This window comes from Hemiscyllium ocellatum, chromosome 13 (assembly GCF_020745735.1).
Source record: "Hemiscyllium ocellatum isolate sHemOce1 chromosome 13, sHemOce1.pat.X.cur, whole genome shotgun sequence".
Lineage (NCBI taxonomy): Eukaryota > Metazoa > Chordata > Chondrichthyes > Orectolobiformes > Hemiscylliidae > Hemiscyllium > Hemiscyllium ocellatum.
Window position 1 is genome coordinate 14,415,297 of NC_083413.1, and position 14,231 is coordinate 14,429,527.

Sequence of the window (14,231 nt, forward strand, 5' to 3'; positions counted from 1 at the left end):
CCTGGCAGAGGATGGCGTACTCATTGACATGGACACTGAACTTTACTCGGCGATCAGAGTTTACAAGTTTCCCTTCAACCTGAGGTGAAATGAAACACTCTGAAGAGGGGTCGGGTTGATAAATAGCACGTGGCAGAGAAATGTCCATATTATTCAGTTTGCATGGGAAGATAAACTTGAATATGACTCATTGAAGTGGGGTAGCAATTTTAATGTTTATCACAGTATCTCAGAGAAATAGACTTCTGCTGTTTATGACTTTGAGAGAAAGTGAGGACTGCAAATGCTGGAGATTAGAGTCAAAAAGAGTGGTGCTGGAAAAGCACAGATGGCCAGGCAGCATCTGAAGAACAGGAGAGTCAACGTTTTGAGCATATAAGCCCCTCATCACGAATGCCTCAATGTGAAACATTGACTTTCCTGCTCCTCAGATGCTGCCTGACCGCTGTGCTTTTCCAGCATCACGTGTCTTGACAATTTTATGACATAACCTTTTAAACAATGGGGAAATGACGTGAACTGTTCAGTGTTAGTAATTAAGCAGGAATGCAGGAGAGGAGCTGGGTTTCTTGCCAAATGTTGGAGTGGACTCCTGATGGTTTAGAGAACAGGGACTCATTGGGGTGTGCCTTACTGGTTATAACCAGATCCAGAAAACTTGAACAAAATGAATCAATAATTGTTGAAGGACTCTGGAAACATTGGCCTGGTATGGTGGGAAGCAATGAATCTCTGCTGAAGAGCTGAGATCAGTGTTGACCACACAGTCACTTGGAAGGTCCCCACAATCCAGCGTTGCTGCCCGCTCCACTATCCCTCAATTCTGAGAGTTAAAAGCCTTGTCTCTCCCAGCCTTTCCTGTATTCGTGGAGGTGGCTCATCCACTATTTTCTGGGCAACAGAATCTAAATATTTGCCATCCTTTCAGTCAAGAAATGTGCCTTCGTTTTGGAACTAAACGTTTGGCTCTTCATCCTCGCGCAGTGCCCCTGTGTTTATATATTCCCTGATCAGTGAAAATAATCTCTCAGCATTTACCGTGTTGAGCTCGTTCAGAATCTTGTGCGGCTCAATGCGATTACCATTCAGTTTTCTAAGCCCCGGAGAATTTGCACAATGTCTATTCATCAGCGATGCCATTTCAGAGATTAACTTCATGGATCCTTGCTTCCATTGTCTTTTCTTAAATGTGGGGACCAGAACTGCACATAGTACTCCAACTGTAGCATCACCACAACCCTTGTGCAATTGTAGCAACTCGTCTATATTTTTGAACTATGTTTCCTTTTCAGAAAAGGTCAACACACCATTTTAACAAAAAAATCTCCAGGAAGAGGTCCCTTTTGTACACCCTCCATTCACTCACTCACTCACTCTCACTGTCCTCACTCTGTCACTCACTAGGGCTTCTGCCGGAAATGTCGATTTCCTACACTTTGGATGCTGCCTGAACTGCTGTGCTCTTCCAGCACCACTGATCCAGAATCTGGTTTCCTGCATCTGCAGTCATTGCTTTTACCTCTAATTCACTCACTCACTCATTCTTTCTCATTCGGACTGTGCATGTTCTTACTCACACTGTGCTTTCTCACTGTCAATCGCTCACTCAATCGTTTACTCACTCACCAACCCACTCAGTCCCCACTCTTTTCCCCAATGGCCCACACCTTCCTTGCTGCCACTCTCCCTCCTGCTCGCAGACTGAAAAGAGCAGACCAACTATAAAATTAGCAAGTGGCAAGTTTTCAACGTAACCTAACCAATCTTATATGAATCAAAGCAGAAACTGCTGGAAAAGCTCACAGGTCTGGCAGCATCTCAGTTCTGAGGAAGGGTCACTTGATCCAAAAGGTTAACTTTGATTTCTCTGCTCAGATGCTGCCAGACCTGCTGAGCTTTTCCAACAGTTTCTGTTTTTGTTTCTGATTTACAGCATCTGTAGTTCAATCAGTTCAAATTTTATATGATCTTTGCTGTATTCCTCCCTCTCTCTCTCCAGTTTCAGTTCTACAGGGGTTGACCATAGATAAAGGGGCATACGTGAATTTTGTTGTGCTTTTCCCTGAGATCATGGCTGATTGGATAATCTTCAACTCCACATTCCTGCCTTTTTCCACATAACCCTTGATTCCCTTTATGAATAAAGACTGGTCTATCTCCACAGCCCTCTGTGGTGAAGAATTCCACAGATTAACTGTGAAAAGAAATTCCTTCTCATCTTTGTCTTAACTGGGTAACAGTATACTCTTGAGATTAAGGCCTCTGGTCCTAGACTCTCCCACAACGTGACACAACCTTTCTGCATCTTCTCTGTCAAGTCCCCGAAGAATCTTCTATGCTTCAATAAGGTCACCTCTCATTTTTCTAAATTCCAAAGAGTACAGACCCAACATACTCCAGCACTCCTTGTATAAGACAGTACCTCCTCATTCAGAATTAACCTAGTGAACCTTCTTTGGACTGCCTCCAAAGGCCAGTGTATTTTTACTCGGATCAGGAATCCAAAACTTCACAGTATTTCAACTGTTGACTGACGAGTGCCTTGTGTCGTTTCAGCAAGACCTCCCTATTGTTATCCCCTTGGAAATGGAGTATAGAGGCCAAAGTGAGGATGGATAATAAATGCTGGCCAGCGAGTGACACCCACATCCCACAAACTAATAATAAACGTTCTGTTTGCCTTCTCTATCACCTGCTGAACATGTGTCCTAGCTTTTTGCGATTAATGCACAATAACCCCCAAATCTCTCTGCTTTGGCTTTCTGTAGTTTGTCCTCGCTCAAATGATACTCAACTCCTCTATTCTTCTTAACAAAATACACAGTCCCTTTTTGTGTCCCTTCTTATCAAGCACACAATTTTACCTCATTGTATTCCAAGTTTTGGTAACTCACCTAAACTATCTCTATTCCTCTGCAGACATTTTGCTTCAGCATTTCTAATTATCTTCCACCTCATTTTGTGTCATTTGCAAACTTGGTGAAAGTATGTTCACTTCTTTCAACCAAGTCATCGATGTACGTTGTGAATACATTTGTAATGAAAGGATACATGTGAAATTATCTATCCCCCCCACCGCCCCCAAGTCATTACTTGGATTTCTTGCCAAGATTAAATTCTGTTTTAAAGTTCTATAAATTACTGGAACCCTTATTCAGGTTCTTGACCAAACAAAATGTTGACAGTTGTTAGAGATTAAAGAGGATTTATAAAGTAATCAGGAAAATAATTCTGAATTCTACAAGCATTTCTACTTTCTAAAGTAGCTCAGGCACAGGTCAAGAGTGAGTTGCTGGAAAAGCCCAGCAGGTCAGGCAGCATCCGAGGAGCAGGAAAATCAATGTTTCAGGCCGGAGCCGTTCATAAGGAATGGCTGACCTGCTGTGCTTTTCCAGCAACACATTCTCAACTCTGATCTCCAGCATCTGCAATCCTCAGTGTCTCCCAGGCACAGGTCAGCATGAGTTTAGGTCTGACTTTGTTTCTGTGTCCTTCATCTTTGTTTTTCAGTGATTCTGTATATCTGTGTATTGGAACATCTCATACCACCCTCACCATCTCTGCCCCCTCAATCTGATATCCAGGATTTCTTCTGTCATAATTTGTCAAAAGCAGTAGACTCTCGCCATCCTTAACGCAATCAGAATGGTTAGTACTCCATCATGGTTACACTAACCGACCATCAGTAATTCACTCATAATCAAATCAATAGACCGTTGATATTTACTGACGTCTATCCCAACTGATCTGCAATACTCAATCGATGTCTACTTCCTGGAGAATGATGAACAAAGTTAGCAATTATCCACATACCAGCAGTTAACTGTTTGATTACCAAAAGTCCACATGAGTGGTTACAAAGTTCGATAGGTGAAATTCATAGTACCTAGAAAGGCACACAAACCTATTTTTCTTTACTGAGGATTTAGACAAATGGAACTATCATGTTAACCTTTTATATACAGACATTCAATAGTGATCACAGTAAAGTATACATTTTCCTGATCACAATGTTTCACTCTGCATCAAAAGTCAAAGAAAGTGATGAGAATAATTGTACAATTTTTTGAAATTTGCACATTACATATTTCTGTTTTGTCTTAACATTGAATTCTGGAACACACTTGCCATCCATATACATCCATTTTCCATTCCTATTTGTTTAAATGATTTCACAGGTGACTGTTATTTCCTCGTTATTTTAGCACTTTTTTACCATTAGAATGTTAAATTAGTTTGTTTGTATTTCCTCATATCTCACTGCAATAAGTGCATGAGATATGAGGAACTGATGCATTATTAGCTATTTGGATACGTCGCTGTCAATCCAAGCCTAAGAAGTTATTAATTGCCAGCATTAGTGACAAATGCAGGCTTGCGAGAGAATTGAAAACATTTCAGCATATATTCATCACTTACTATTGTTCTAACGTGAATGGGTACTTTATCCTAATATAATGTACTGAAGCTTGGGCGTTCCTGGAGGTTTCCACATAACTGCAGAGTGTCTTGATTGTAATATAAGTGGTTCTGAGCATCTTGACAGGAGGCTGTGGAAGGCATGTTTCCTGTTTTGGGTGAGTGCACTGGGTGGGGGTGGGGGGTTGGTGGGTTGATTTATTTTGTATTGAGTGGTTTCCCTGTTAGAATTTCTTTTTCTGAGGATTGCACAACTTTGGGACTTTATCTCAGAAGGTGGTGTTGGGATCACTGACGGTTTTTAAGGTAGAGATAGATTTCTGTTAGGGAGGGCAACCAGAGGATATCACGGTAGTGGAGTTCAAAACACAGACAGATTCTACTGTCATCTAATTGAATGACTTGAGGGGCTGAATGCCCACCTTCTATTTAGCACTGCTGTCTCATTGTGCTAGGAACCTGAGTTTGATTCCACCCTTGGGTGACTCTGTGGAGTTTGCACAGTGTCCCCTTGGGTTTCCTCTGCGTGCTCTGGTTTCCTCCCACAGTCCAAAGATGTGCAAGTTAGGTGGATTGGCCATACTAAATTGTCCCAGAGTATCCAGGGGTGTGCAAGATAGGTGGATTAGATATAGTAAATATGGGGTTATGATGACAGGATGGGGCTATGGGTGGGATGCTCTTCAGAGGGTTGGTGCCGACTGGATGGACCAAATGGTCTCTCTCTGCACTGCAGAGAATCTATGAATCCTTCCCTTAATTCATACGCTCATATGGAGAGCCATGCACATTTATCAGATGATTAAAAGTAAACAACAGAAGCTGGCAGCAGTTGCAAATTAGAAAGGCAATCTTTGTAATGGGATATCTCTATCATTATAAAGGATAAGTGACCAACTGAGGTGATTGTGTATAAATGTAATCAATGTTGAAAAATTAAGTGACCAAACGAACCTCTGTTGCTGGTGATCTTGACCCCAAAAGTTGCAGGGTATTAACAAACTGATGATCTTAAACTCTTCTCTGCCTAATATTATCAATGGCAGATGCATTAATCAATATCGCTGCAGTTTTGTGGCACCTTGCTGTAAATATGTGTTGCAGTTTGTGGTGTAATAAAAACCGTAGCTATACATTATGATGGGAGGTGTCCGACACATAAATATTGTTGGAATTTATGTTTAAAGTCATGGCCAGTTGGGCTTGGTTACTTTTGTGAAGGCTTTAAAAGAGAAATTGGGTCAGGCAGTCTTTCTGGAATAGAGATCCAGGGAGTGTTTATGGAAGATTGGTTGTACTGTACTGGTTTGCAACAGGAAGTGTACAAATTTAAGATAGTTAACTTTCTTCTTAGTTAAAATAATCAAAGTTTGATGTTATCTCTGAAAAACTCAGAGATTGAATGATATAGGCAGCTTGGAGGAAACCTGGTTGAGGTCAAAAGCAATATAGTTTCTCTGTTAAAAATAAAAAAAACAGTTCATGGAAGCCACTGTTTTCTCGATGGAAGATTTTAGTTGTGCAGCTTCCAGGTTGCCATGATGTGGAGGTGCCGGTGTTGAACTGGGGTGGACAAAGTTAGAAGTCACGTGACATCAGGATATAGTTTAGCAGGTTTACTTGAAATCACAAGCTTTCTGAGCGCTGCCCCTTTGTCACAACATTCCGAAAACTTGTGATCTCAAATAAACCTATTGGACTCTAACTTGATGTCATGTGACTTCTGACTTCCAGATTAGGTTAGGAATCTGTAAAAAGCTAAGAAAGGCTAAACTCTCTGTTTTATGAATATTCATGTAAGAACACTTCACATTTTACAGGAAGGAACTGGTGCAAATCAGCTAAATCAATCATAAAGATTCATTACAGAGAATTAACTTTTCTGGAGCTGTAAAGATTTTGGGGAATAGATTGAAACTTTGATTTGTCGGATATGTTAGACATTTACTGTAATTGTGTTCCACATCTTGTTTTTGGTTTTTGTGTAATTACCAACAGAACAGGCATTTAAGAAACTCTGCAACCTCAAGTGACTATTTTTCAATGAATGAGGACTCTGTTAACTGATATGTATGGCCAGGTTTCAATCATGGTTCTGAATTCTGCAGTAGTACCATCAACTAAGACCATAATATCATCATCTTTTAAGATGCTTCTGTTTATTTACGCTTCTGGATGGAGTTCAATGTCGCTAAGTGTGAAGTCATTCACTTTGGTAAGAGTAACAAGAAGATGGAGTACTGGGCTAATGGTCGGATACTTGGTAGTGTGGATGAGCAGAGGGATCTTGGTGTCCATGTACACAGATCTCTGAAAGTTGCCACCCAGGTAAATAGTGCTGTGAGGAAGGCATATGGCATACTGGCTTTTATTGGTAGAGGAATTGAGTTCTGGAGTCCTGAGGTCATGTTGCAGTTGTATAAGACTCTGGTGTGGCCGCATCTGGAGTATTGTGTGCAGTTTTGGTCGCCATACTATAGGAAGGATGTGGAGGCACTGGAACGGGTGCAGAAGAGGTTTACCAGGATGTTGCCTGGTATGGTAGGAAGATCGTATGAGGAAAGGCTGAGGCACTTGGGGCTGTTTTCTTTGGAGAAAAGAAGATTTAGGGGTGACTTGATAGAGGGGTACAAGATGATTAGGGGTTTAGATAGAGTTGACCATGAGAACCTTTTTCCACATATGGAGTCAGATATTACGAGGGGGCACAGCTTTAAATTAAGGGGTGGTAGATATAGGACAGACGTTAGGGGTAGATTCTTTACTCAGCGAGTCGTGAGTTCATGGAATGCCCTGCCAGTAACAGTGGTGGACTCTCCCTCTTTATGGGCATTTGATAGACATTTGGAGGAAAGTGGGCTAGTGTAGGTCAGGTGGGCTTGGATCGACTCAACATCGAGGGCCGAAGGGCCTGTACTGCGCTGTATTTTTCTATGTTCTATTTCTTCATAATTTGAGTAATATAGAGCTATTGCAAGTTCAAGGTGATTTTTCAAGATTGACGTTGCATTTTTTTGGGCCATTGAACTGACTGCTGGATGGTTCATCGAGTATGGTTCGTGATGCTTTAGCGTGTAAGGACAGGTCGTTGTGTGAATCGCTGTCCTTCGATGTTTTCTCCAGACCTAACTTTGACCTGAAAGCCTTGCAAAACAGGAAGTAGATCACTGGGTCAAAGCAGGCGTTCAGCGTTGATAGCACAATGGCCAATTCTTTCAAGTGGTAGAGTGTCTTTTTCCAAAAGCATCCAGAGATGACATTTAACTGAGTCAAAATGTAAGGAAGCCTCGCAGCGTGGTAGGGTACGAAACACACCAAGAAGACGGCGAGAAGGATTAGGATGTTGTTCTTTGCCTTGGCTTGCTTCTTGAGTGAACTTGGAGATGGGGATTTGTCGAGACGTTTTGCTGTTTGAAAGTAAAAGAAGCAGAGCCCGGTGAGCACGCAGAGGAACAGAACAGTGCCACCCACGTGGAGGCATACGTGCCAGTAAATACCTGAACCTTTTCTGGAGTCTAAACATGTTCCTGTGGCATTTGTACTGTTCTGGAATGACTTTTTCAGTGTCAGCAGCATGTATGAAAACCCAAGGCTGAGAAGCACACCCCAGGTTATGCCAGCAATAATTTTTGCGGACTTGAGTTTGTGAAACGCATATGTTTTGAGCGGTTTCACAATTTTCAAATATCTTGTGGCTGCAATGTATCCCAGGAAGAGAATGCTCGAGTACAGGTTCAAGTAGAAGATGCATGTTGTGAAACTGCAGTAGGTTTTCCTCAGGACTGCTGAGCCCACTTGGTTCTCACCAACGATTCTCATTGGCAGTGTCAGGACCAGCAGGAAGTCCGCTATGACCAGGTTCTTTAAGTAGATGATGATGCTGTTACTGTTTGGAACGTGACAGAAGTACACCCAGAAAGCCAGGCTGTTGAGAATGATTCCAACTGTACATATCAACGCATAGGCAACCATTGCAAATGTTGTCAAGGTGTTTGAGGAAAGCAGACATGTGCTGACAGAGGAATTTGACCTGGTAGCATTATCGATGCCTGCTGTTGAGTCGGCCATCAGTGCATCTAAATGTTAAGATAGAATGTGTTAATCTTCTTGATGACGTAATGCAACAATTAACTAATAGACACAGTGTTCGAGGTTCATTGACTTTTTTAAATAATTATTATTCATAGAGTCATAGAGCTGTATGGCATGGAAACAGACCTTGCGGTCCAACTCGTCCATGCCGACCAGATATCCCAACCTACTTTAGTCCCGTTTGCCAATGCTTGGCCCATATTCCCTCAACCCTTCCTATTCAGACACCCATTTAGGTGCCTTTTAAATGTTGCAATTGTACCAGCCTCCTCCACTTCCTCTGGCAGCTCATTCCATACACGTACCACCCTCTGTGTGGAAAAAAATGCCCTGAGGTCCACTTTAAATCTTTCCTTAAAATCTTTCCTTTTAATCTCACCTTAAACCTATACACTCTAGTTCTAAACTCCCTTACCACAGGAAAAATGATCCTGACTATTTCCCCTGTCCATGCCCCTCATGACCTTATAAATTTCTATAAGATCACCCTTCAGCCATCGACTCTTCAAGGAAAATATCCCCAGTCTGTTCAGTCTTTCCTTATATCTTAAACTCTCCAACTCTGGCATCATTCTTGTAAATCTTTCCTGAATTCTTGGATTTTTGTATCATTTTTCCTATAGCAGGGAAATTGATAGCTTTTTGGTGACCATTTTTATGTCTGTTATGGAACTCAATAATAGCTCATGATAATGCTGATATGTTTTGTGATAAGACAAACTAATGTTTTTCTGATTGAAATGCATTTAAAACTGTCCATCTTTAGCGAGAAACTTTTAGTGTAACAAATGCTGTAACATTGTGACAAGCTGTAAAAATGTCAAGGTGAAGTTGCTGTAATCTTACCAGACCGTGGGACTGCTCTGACATTTGAGAGTGATGACTGGTGATGGTTTAACGTGAGGGCCACCACTGTCTCAGGTGGGGAGAGAGATTGAGAAGGAGTGTCAACTGGTGCAGGAGTTGAACCCATACTGTTGGTATCCTTTTGCATTGCAAACCAGCTGTCTAACCGCCTGAGCTAATTGACTGTACAAGCCAGCATTTGAAACTTTTATGGGTGTTCTTCTGAAATTCATAGAACTTTATAGCAAATGGAGGATTTCTAAAGTGTGGTCACTGATGTAATTTAGGAATAGTGTGAAATGAATTGGCACATTTAAAACATTAGCATTGAATACTGTGTTTCTATTGTCTTGGAGTCTGGAAATCTTACATTGATGATGTAATTTTCTTATGAATCAGTAAATGTCACAGGATAACTGAGGGAATTTCTATTGGTTTAGATAATCAGCTTACGAGCTGGGCTCATTTCCTGATATCTCCTGAACAAATTTTAGTTGAAAAGTAATTGGAAATTTTAAACTGATAACAGCAGTTGGATGCGAATTTTGTTCACTCTGTCAGTCCCCACATTTAGTCTCATTCATACGATAATTGCATCTGTTTATCTGATATTTGTGAGGCTTTACCTCAAACACTAACTTGTACTGCACAGGTAAAATTGTTTGGTTTCTCTTCGTCCAGCATGTTGTGTTCATATCTCTGTTATCTGATATTGTGTTTTGGTCTGTGACCAAGCGAATCATTTTTGCATTAAAAACAAAATACTACTAATGCTGGAAACCTGAAACAAACACGAAGATTTATTGGAGAAACTCAGCAGGTCTGAGCAGCATTTATGTGGGAGGAAACAGTTGACATTTGAGTCCAGCATGACTTTTTTTTTTCAGAATTGACTCTGAATCATTTTGCAGATATTTTTCACTTTCAGGGTTTCATAGATGCAGGCTTTTAAACTCTGTGTGACAAGGCAAAGCAGACGTTTGCAGTGCATTGTAAACCAATTTAATAACGGGAGATATTCAATTAGTCCTTTAAAGTGAGTAATTATAAATGTCATTGTCTGGTTGTTGATTTTTGTGCTGAACTCTCGATTTTATAATTTAACCTCAAAGAGCCAAAAATAGAAAGGTGTAAAGTTTTAATTTTGGGACCAGTCCTAAAACGTTGTAAAACTCATTCATGGGAGTTTGGAGTTGCTGGCTGGACCAGCAAGCTTGATGGCCTGAATGGCCTCATCCTTCTGCAATAGCTTATAATCTTATCGCCAATTGCCTTCTTGAGCAACAGCTGTGTCCTAATTTTTTTTTTACAATTTTTGCTGTTCAAAAACATAGTTTTGTTCAAAGCAATAGTCAGAATTTTTTATTTATCTGACATTTTTCACTTGCAAAATATTGCGTTGTTGAAGTGCTGGCCAAGATAATGTGGTGAAGTTTCTCTAGTAGTCTCCAGACTTGCTGGTAATGTTTCCAATGCAATACTCCTTTCACTAAGTCAAGGTGGGAGAAATCAATCATAAATTTTTCTATTATGGAGGGAAGGTTTTGTTAAAGGCAAATTGCTTGCTTAAACGTTCCACAACTTTCTGACAATTGCAATGCACTTAGACTTCTCTCGAGTGTTTGAGCAGTAAACAAACCTAAAGGTTTTGAAGCACCAAAGCAGTGCAATGGTCACTGACACGATATAAAATGATTTTTAATTGTTTCTTTGAATCGTTACTTGACTGAGAAGAATGTTTCCAGAGAGGCAGGGAACAGGTTTTGAAGGAATAACCAGTCTCAACTTGACACAGCTGGCCATCTGTATGTAGTCTGACAGATACAACAGAAAATTTGCTTACCTGAGCTGATGTTTTTGCCCTGGTAAGTACCCCTCAGTGCCTGAGGGATGAAGAGTTTCTTGCAGCGATTCCGGGCAAGATGGCTCTGCAAATTTCTTTAATCCTCATGACATTCTTGGTCAATTTGTGGTGTTCAGCATTTCCTTTAAGAGAAGTAGTGAGTATTGAAATGAAGTGCACTCGTTCAGTTCAGCATTATACAGCAGGAAATGGGTGTTAATTTAAAGGTCTAACAAGGCAGTACATGTTTTGAGTGTGCTTTTTCACATTAACCCTCCGTTTTAAAGATTGCGTTTTTAAAAGCTGAATTTGTACACGAACTGTTGATGCTGGAAATCTGAAACAAAAACAGAAATAGCTGAGGAAACTCAGCAGGTCTGACCGCATCTGTGGGACGAAAACAGAGTTAATGTTTTGAGTCCAGTGACCATCATTAGAGCGTTTTACTTTACTTGTACTTAATCTGCTTTTTTGGCTAAAAATCACAACACCAGGTTATAGTCCAACAGGTTTAATTGGAAGCACACTAGCTTTCGGAGTGACGCTCCTTCATCAGGTGATAGTGGAGGGCTCGATCGTAACATAGAATTTATAGCAAAAATTTACAGTGTGATATAACTGAAATTATACTTTGAAAAATTGATTGTTAAGCCTTTCATTTGTTAGAATACAGTGATAGTTTCACTTCTTTCATGTGTAAATCACAAAACCTTTTTTTATATATTAAAGTTGCATTCTCGGGTTAGCTGTTAACAATGGTGATAGCTAGACAATATGTTAAAGATATTGGCCCCCTGTGTTCTCTGTCTATGCCATGATGTTTAGATTGATTCTAATCTAAAAAGTGAGACAACAGAGTTTTATATAAATTCATGCAATTTTTGAGCTCCGAGTTCTACATGAATGCATGCAGTTGTTGAACAAAGTACAATGTAACTCTGCAATTACAAATTCACCCCACAAAATGAATGTGTGCATGTGGGTCTTTGTGAGTGTGTGTGTGTGTGTGTGTGTGTGTGTGTGTGTGTGTGTGTAGTGAGTGCAGAGTGTCTTAAGTCTGTGAGGGGGTGCATGTGTGAGTATGGGAGTGTGTGTGTCTATAAGGGCATGTGTGGGTGTCTGTGTGCGCATCTGTGTGTATCTGTGAGATTGTGTGTGTGTGTGTGTGTGTGTGTGTGTGTGTGTGTGTGTGTGTAATGGTCATCACCTGTAATGTGACATGAACCCAAGGTCCCGGTTGAGGCCCTCCCTATGGGTACCGAACTTAGCTATCAGCCTCTGCTCGGCCACCTTTCTCTGCTGCCTGTTCCGAAGTCCACTGACGGGAGGGTTCCCTCCCAGTTGGAGAACACTTCAGTGGTCCAGGAAATTCAGCCTCGGACCTTCGGGTGATCATCCTCCAAGGTGGACTTGGACAGGCAGCAGCAAAAAGTGGCCGAGCAGAGGCTGATAGCTAAGTTCGGTACCCATAGGGAGGGCCTCAACCGGGAACTTGGGTTCGTGTCACATTACAGGTGACCACCATTGCACTAGACACACACGCGCACGCACACACACACACGTGCGTACACACACGCGCACCCTTATAGACACATGCGCGCGCACACACACACCCCCTTATAGACGCGCGCGCACACACACACACACACACGCGCACACACACCCTTATAGACACGCGCGCGCACACACACCCTTATAGACACGCACACTCCCATACTCTCACATGCACCCCTTCACAGACTTAAGACACTGCACTCACCCCCCCCCCCCCCACACACACTCTCAACCTCCACCCCAGACAGACAGAGACACACAGCCAAAGACCCTGTCTCACTTTTTAGATTAGAATCAATCTAAACATCATGGTACAGACAGAGAACACGGTGGGCTAACACCTTCAACACATTGTCTAGCTATCACCATGGTTAACAGCTAACCCGAGAATGCAACTTTAAAAAAAAGGTTTTGTGATTTACACATGAAAGAAGTGAAACTATCATTGTATTCTAGCAGATGAAAGGCTTAACAGACAATCAATTTTTCAATGTATAATTTCAGTTACATCACACTGTAAATTTTTGCTATAAATTCTGTGTTACAATCGAGCCCTCACTATCACCTGATGAAGGAGCGTCACTCCGAAAGCTAGTGTGCTTCCAATTAAACCTGTTGGACTATCACCTGTTGTTGTGTGATTTTTTTTAACTTTGTACACCCCAGTCCAACACTGGCATCTCCAAATCATGCTTTTTTGGTGTGTTTGAATTTATAGATTCGTCTGTAATCTGTGCATCCTCAGTGTTTAAGCTGTGGGGAGTTCTTTAACAGAGATGAGGAAGCACTGCTGATGGTCAAAAAATAATGCTTGGTACTGAGAGGATATAATTAACATGGAAAGAGGAATTACTTGTGAGACTACCATGAGGAACTGTATTGACCGTTCTAACCCTATCAGGCATCTGACTTTGCCTTTTATCCAATAACTGAGATCCTTGGTTTCTTGTTTTCTAGGATCGAATTCAAGTGGCAGCGTCTATCTGGAAAATAAGGAAGGCATACTTTCTGCTCCCAGATTTGTAAATGCTTCTTAAAGATGCTATCTTCATTGCAATGTGACTTAAAACAAGAGTTTTAAGCAAAACACTAGACATGTTTCCGCATACAACAACAGATGAACTATCTTAGCTGAGTAGAGAATTTGCAAATGAAACTTGGGTTAATAGAACAAAACAAAATAAAGCTGAATATAAAAAATAGAAGTTACATCGTCACTGGGAAGAGTGCTGTCATTATTGTATGGCACGGTTCCACAAGTCTTTACAAAAGGTATAAATCCAAATCAGACTATAAAAGTTACCAATTTGCTTGACTTAGTTGCTACTCAGAGCAAAAGCAGTTTGGTTCAGTAAGAGAGAAAAAAAATGTTTATTGTGACCCTCTTTAGAAGAGCAGTGAAAGGAAAGGTCTTTTCATTTATGCAACTTAAGCTACACAGCTGCAAATGTGTTGCTGGTCAAAGCACAGCAGGTTA

General features: G+C 41.1%; 2 protein-coding genes across 6 annotated transcripts in view; one reads left to right on the plus strand and one right to left on the minus strand.

The window, feature by feature from the left end:
• Positions 1 to 14,231, plus strand: part of LOC132821781 (mediator of RNA polymerase II transcription subunit 12-like protein) — a 604,412-nt gene that overhangs the window by 218,083 nt on the left and 372,098 nt on the right. The gene's annotated exons all lie outside the window — the stretch shown is intronic.
• si:dkey-83h2.2 (P2Y purinoceptor 14) lies at positions 6,320 to 11,338 on the minus strand. The gene is made up of 2 exons (XM_060834022.1): positions 11,201 to 11,338; positions 6,320 to 8,495 (listed from the first exon to the last, which is right to left on the minus strand). The coding sequence occupies exon 2, from the start codon at positions 8,485 to 8,487 to the stop codon at positions 7,399 to 7,401; it is 1,089 nt and encodes a 362-aa protein (XP_060690005.1). The 5' UTR covers positions 8,488 to 8,495; positions 11,201 to 11,338; the 3' UTR covers positions 6,320 to 7,398.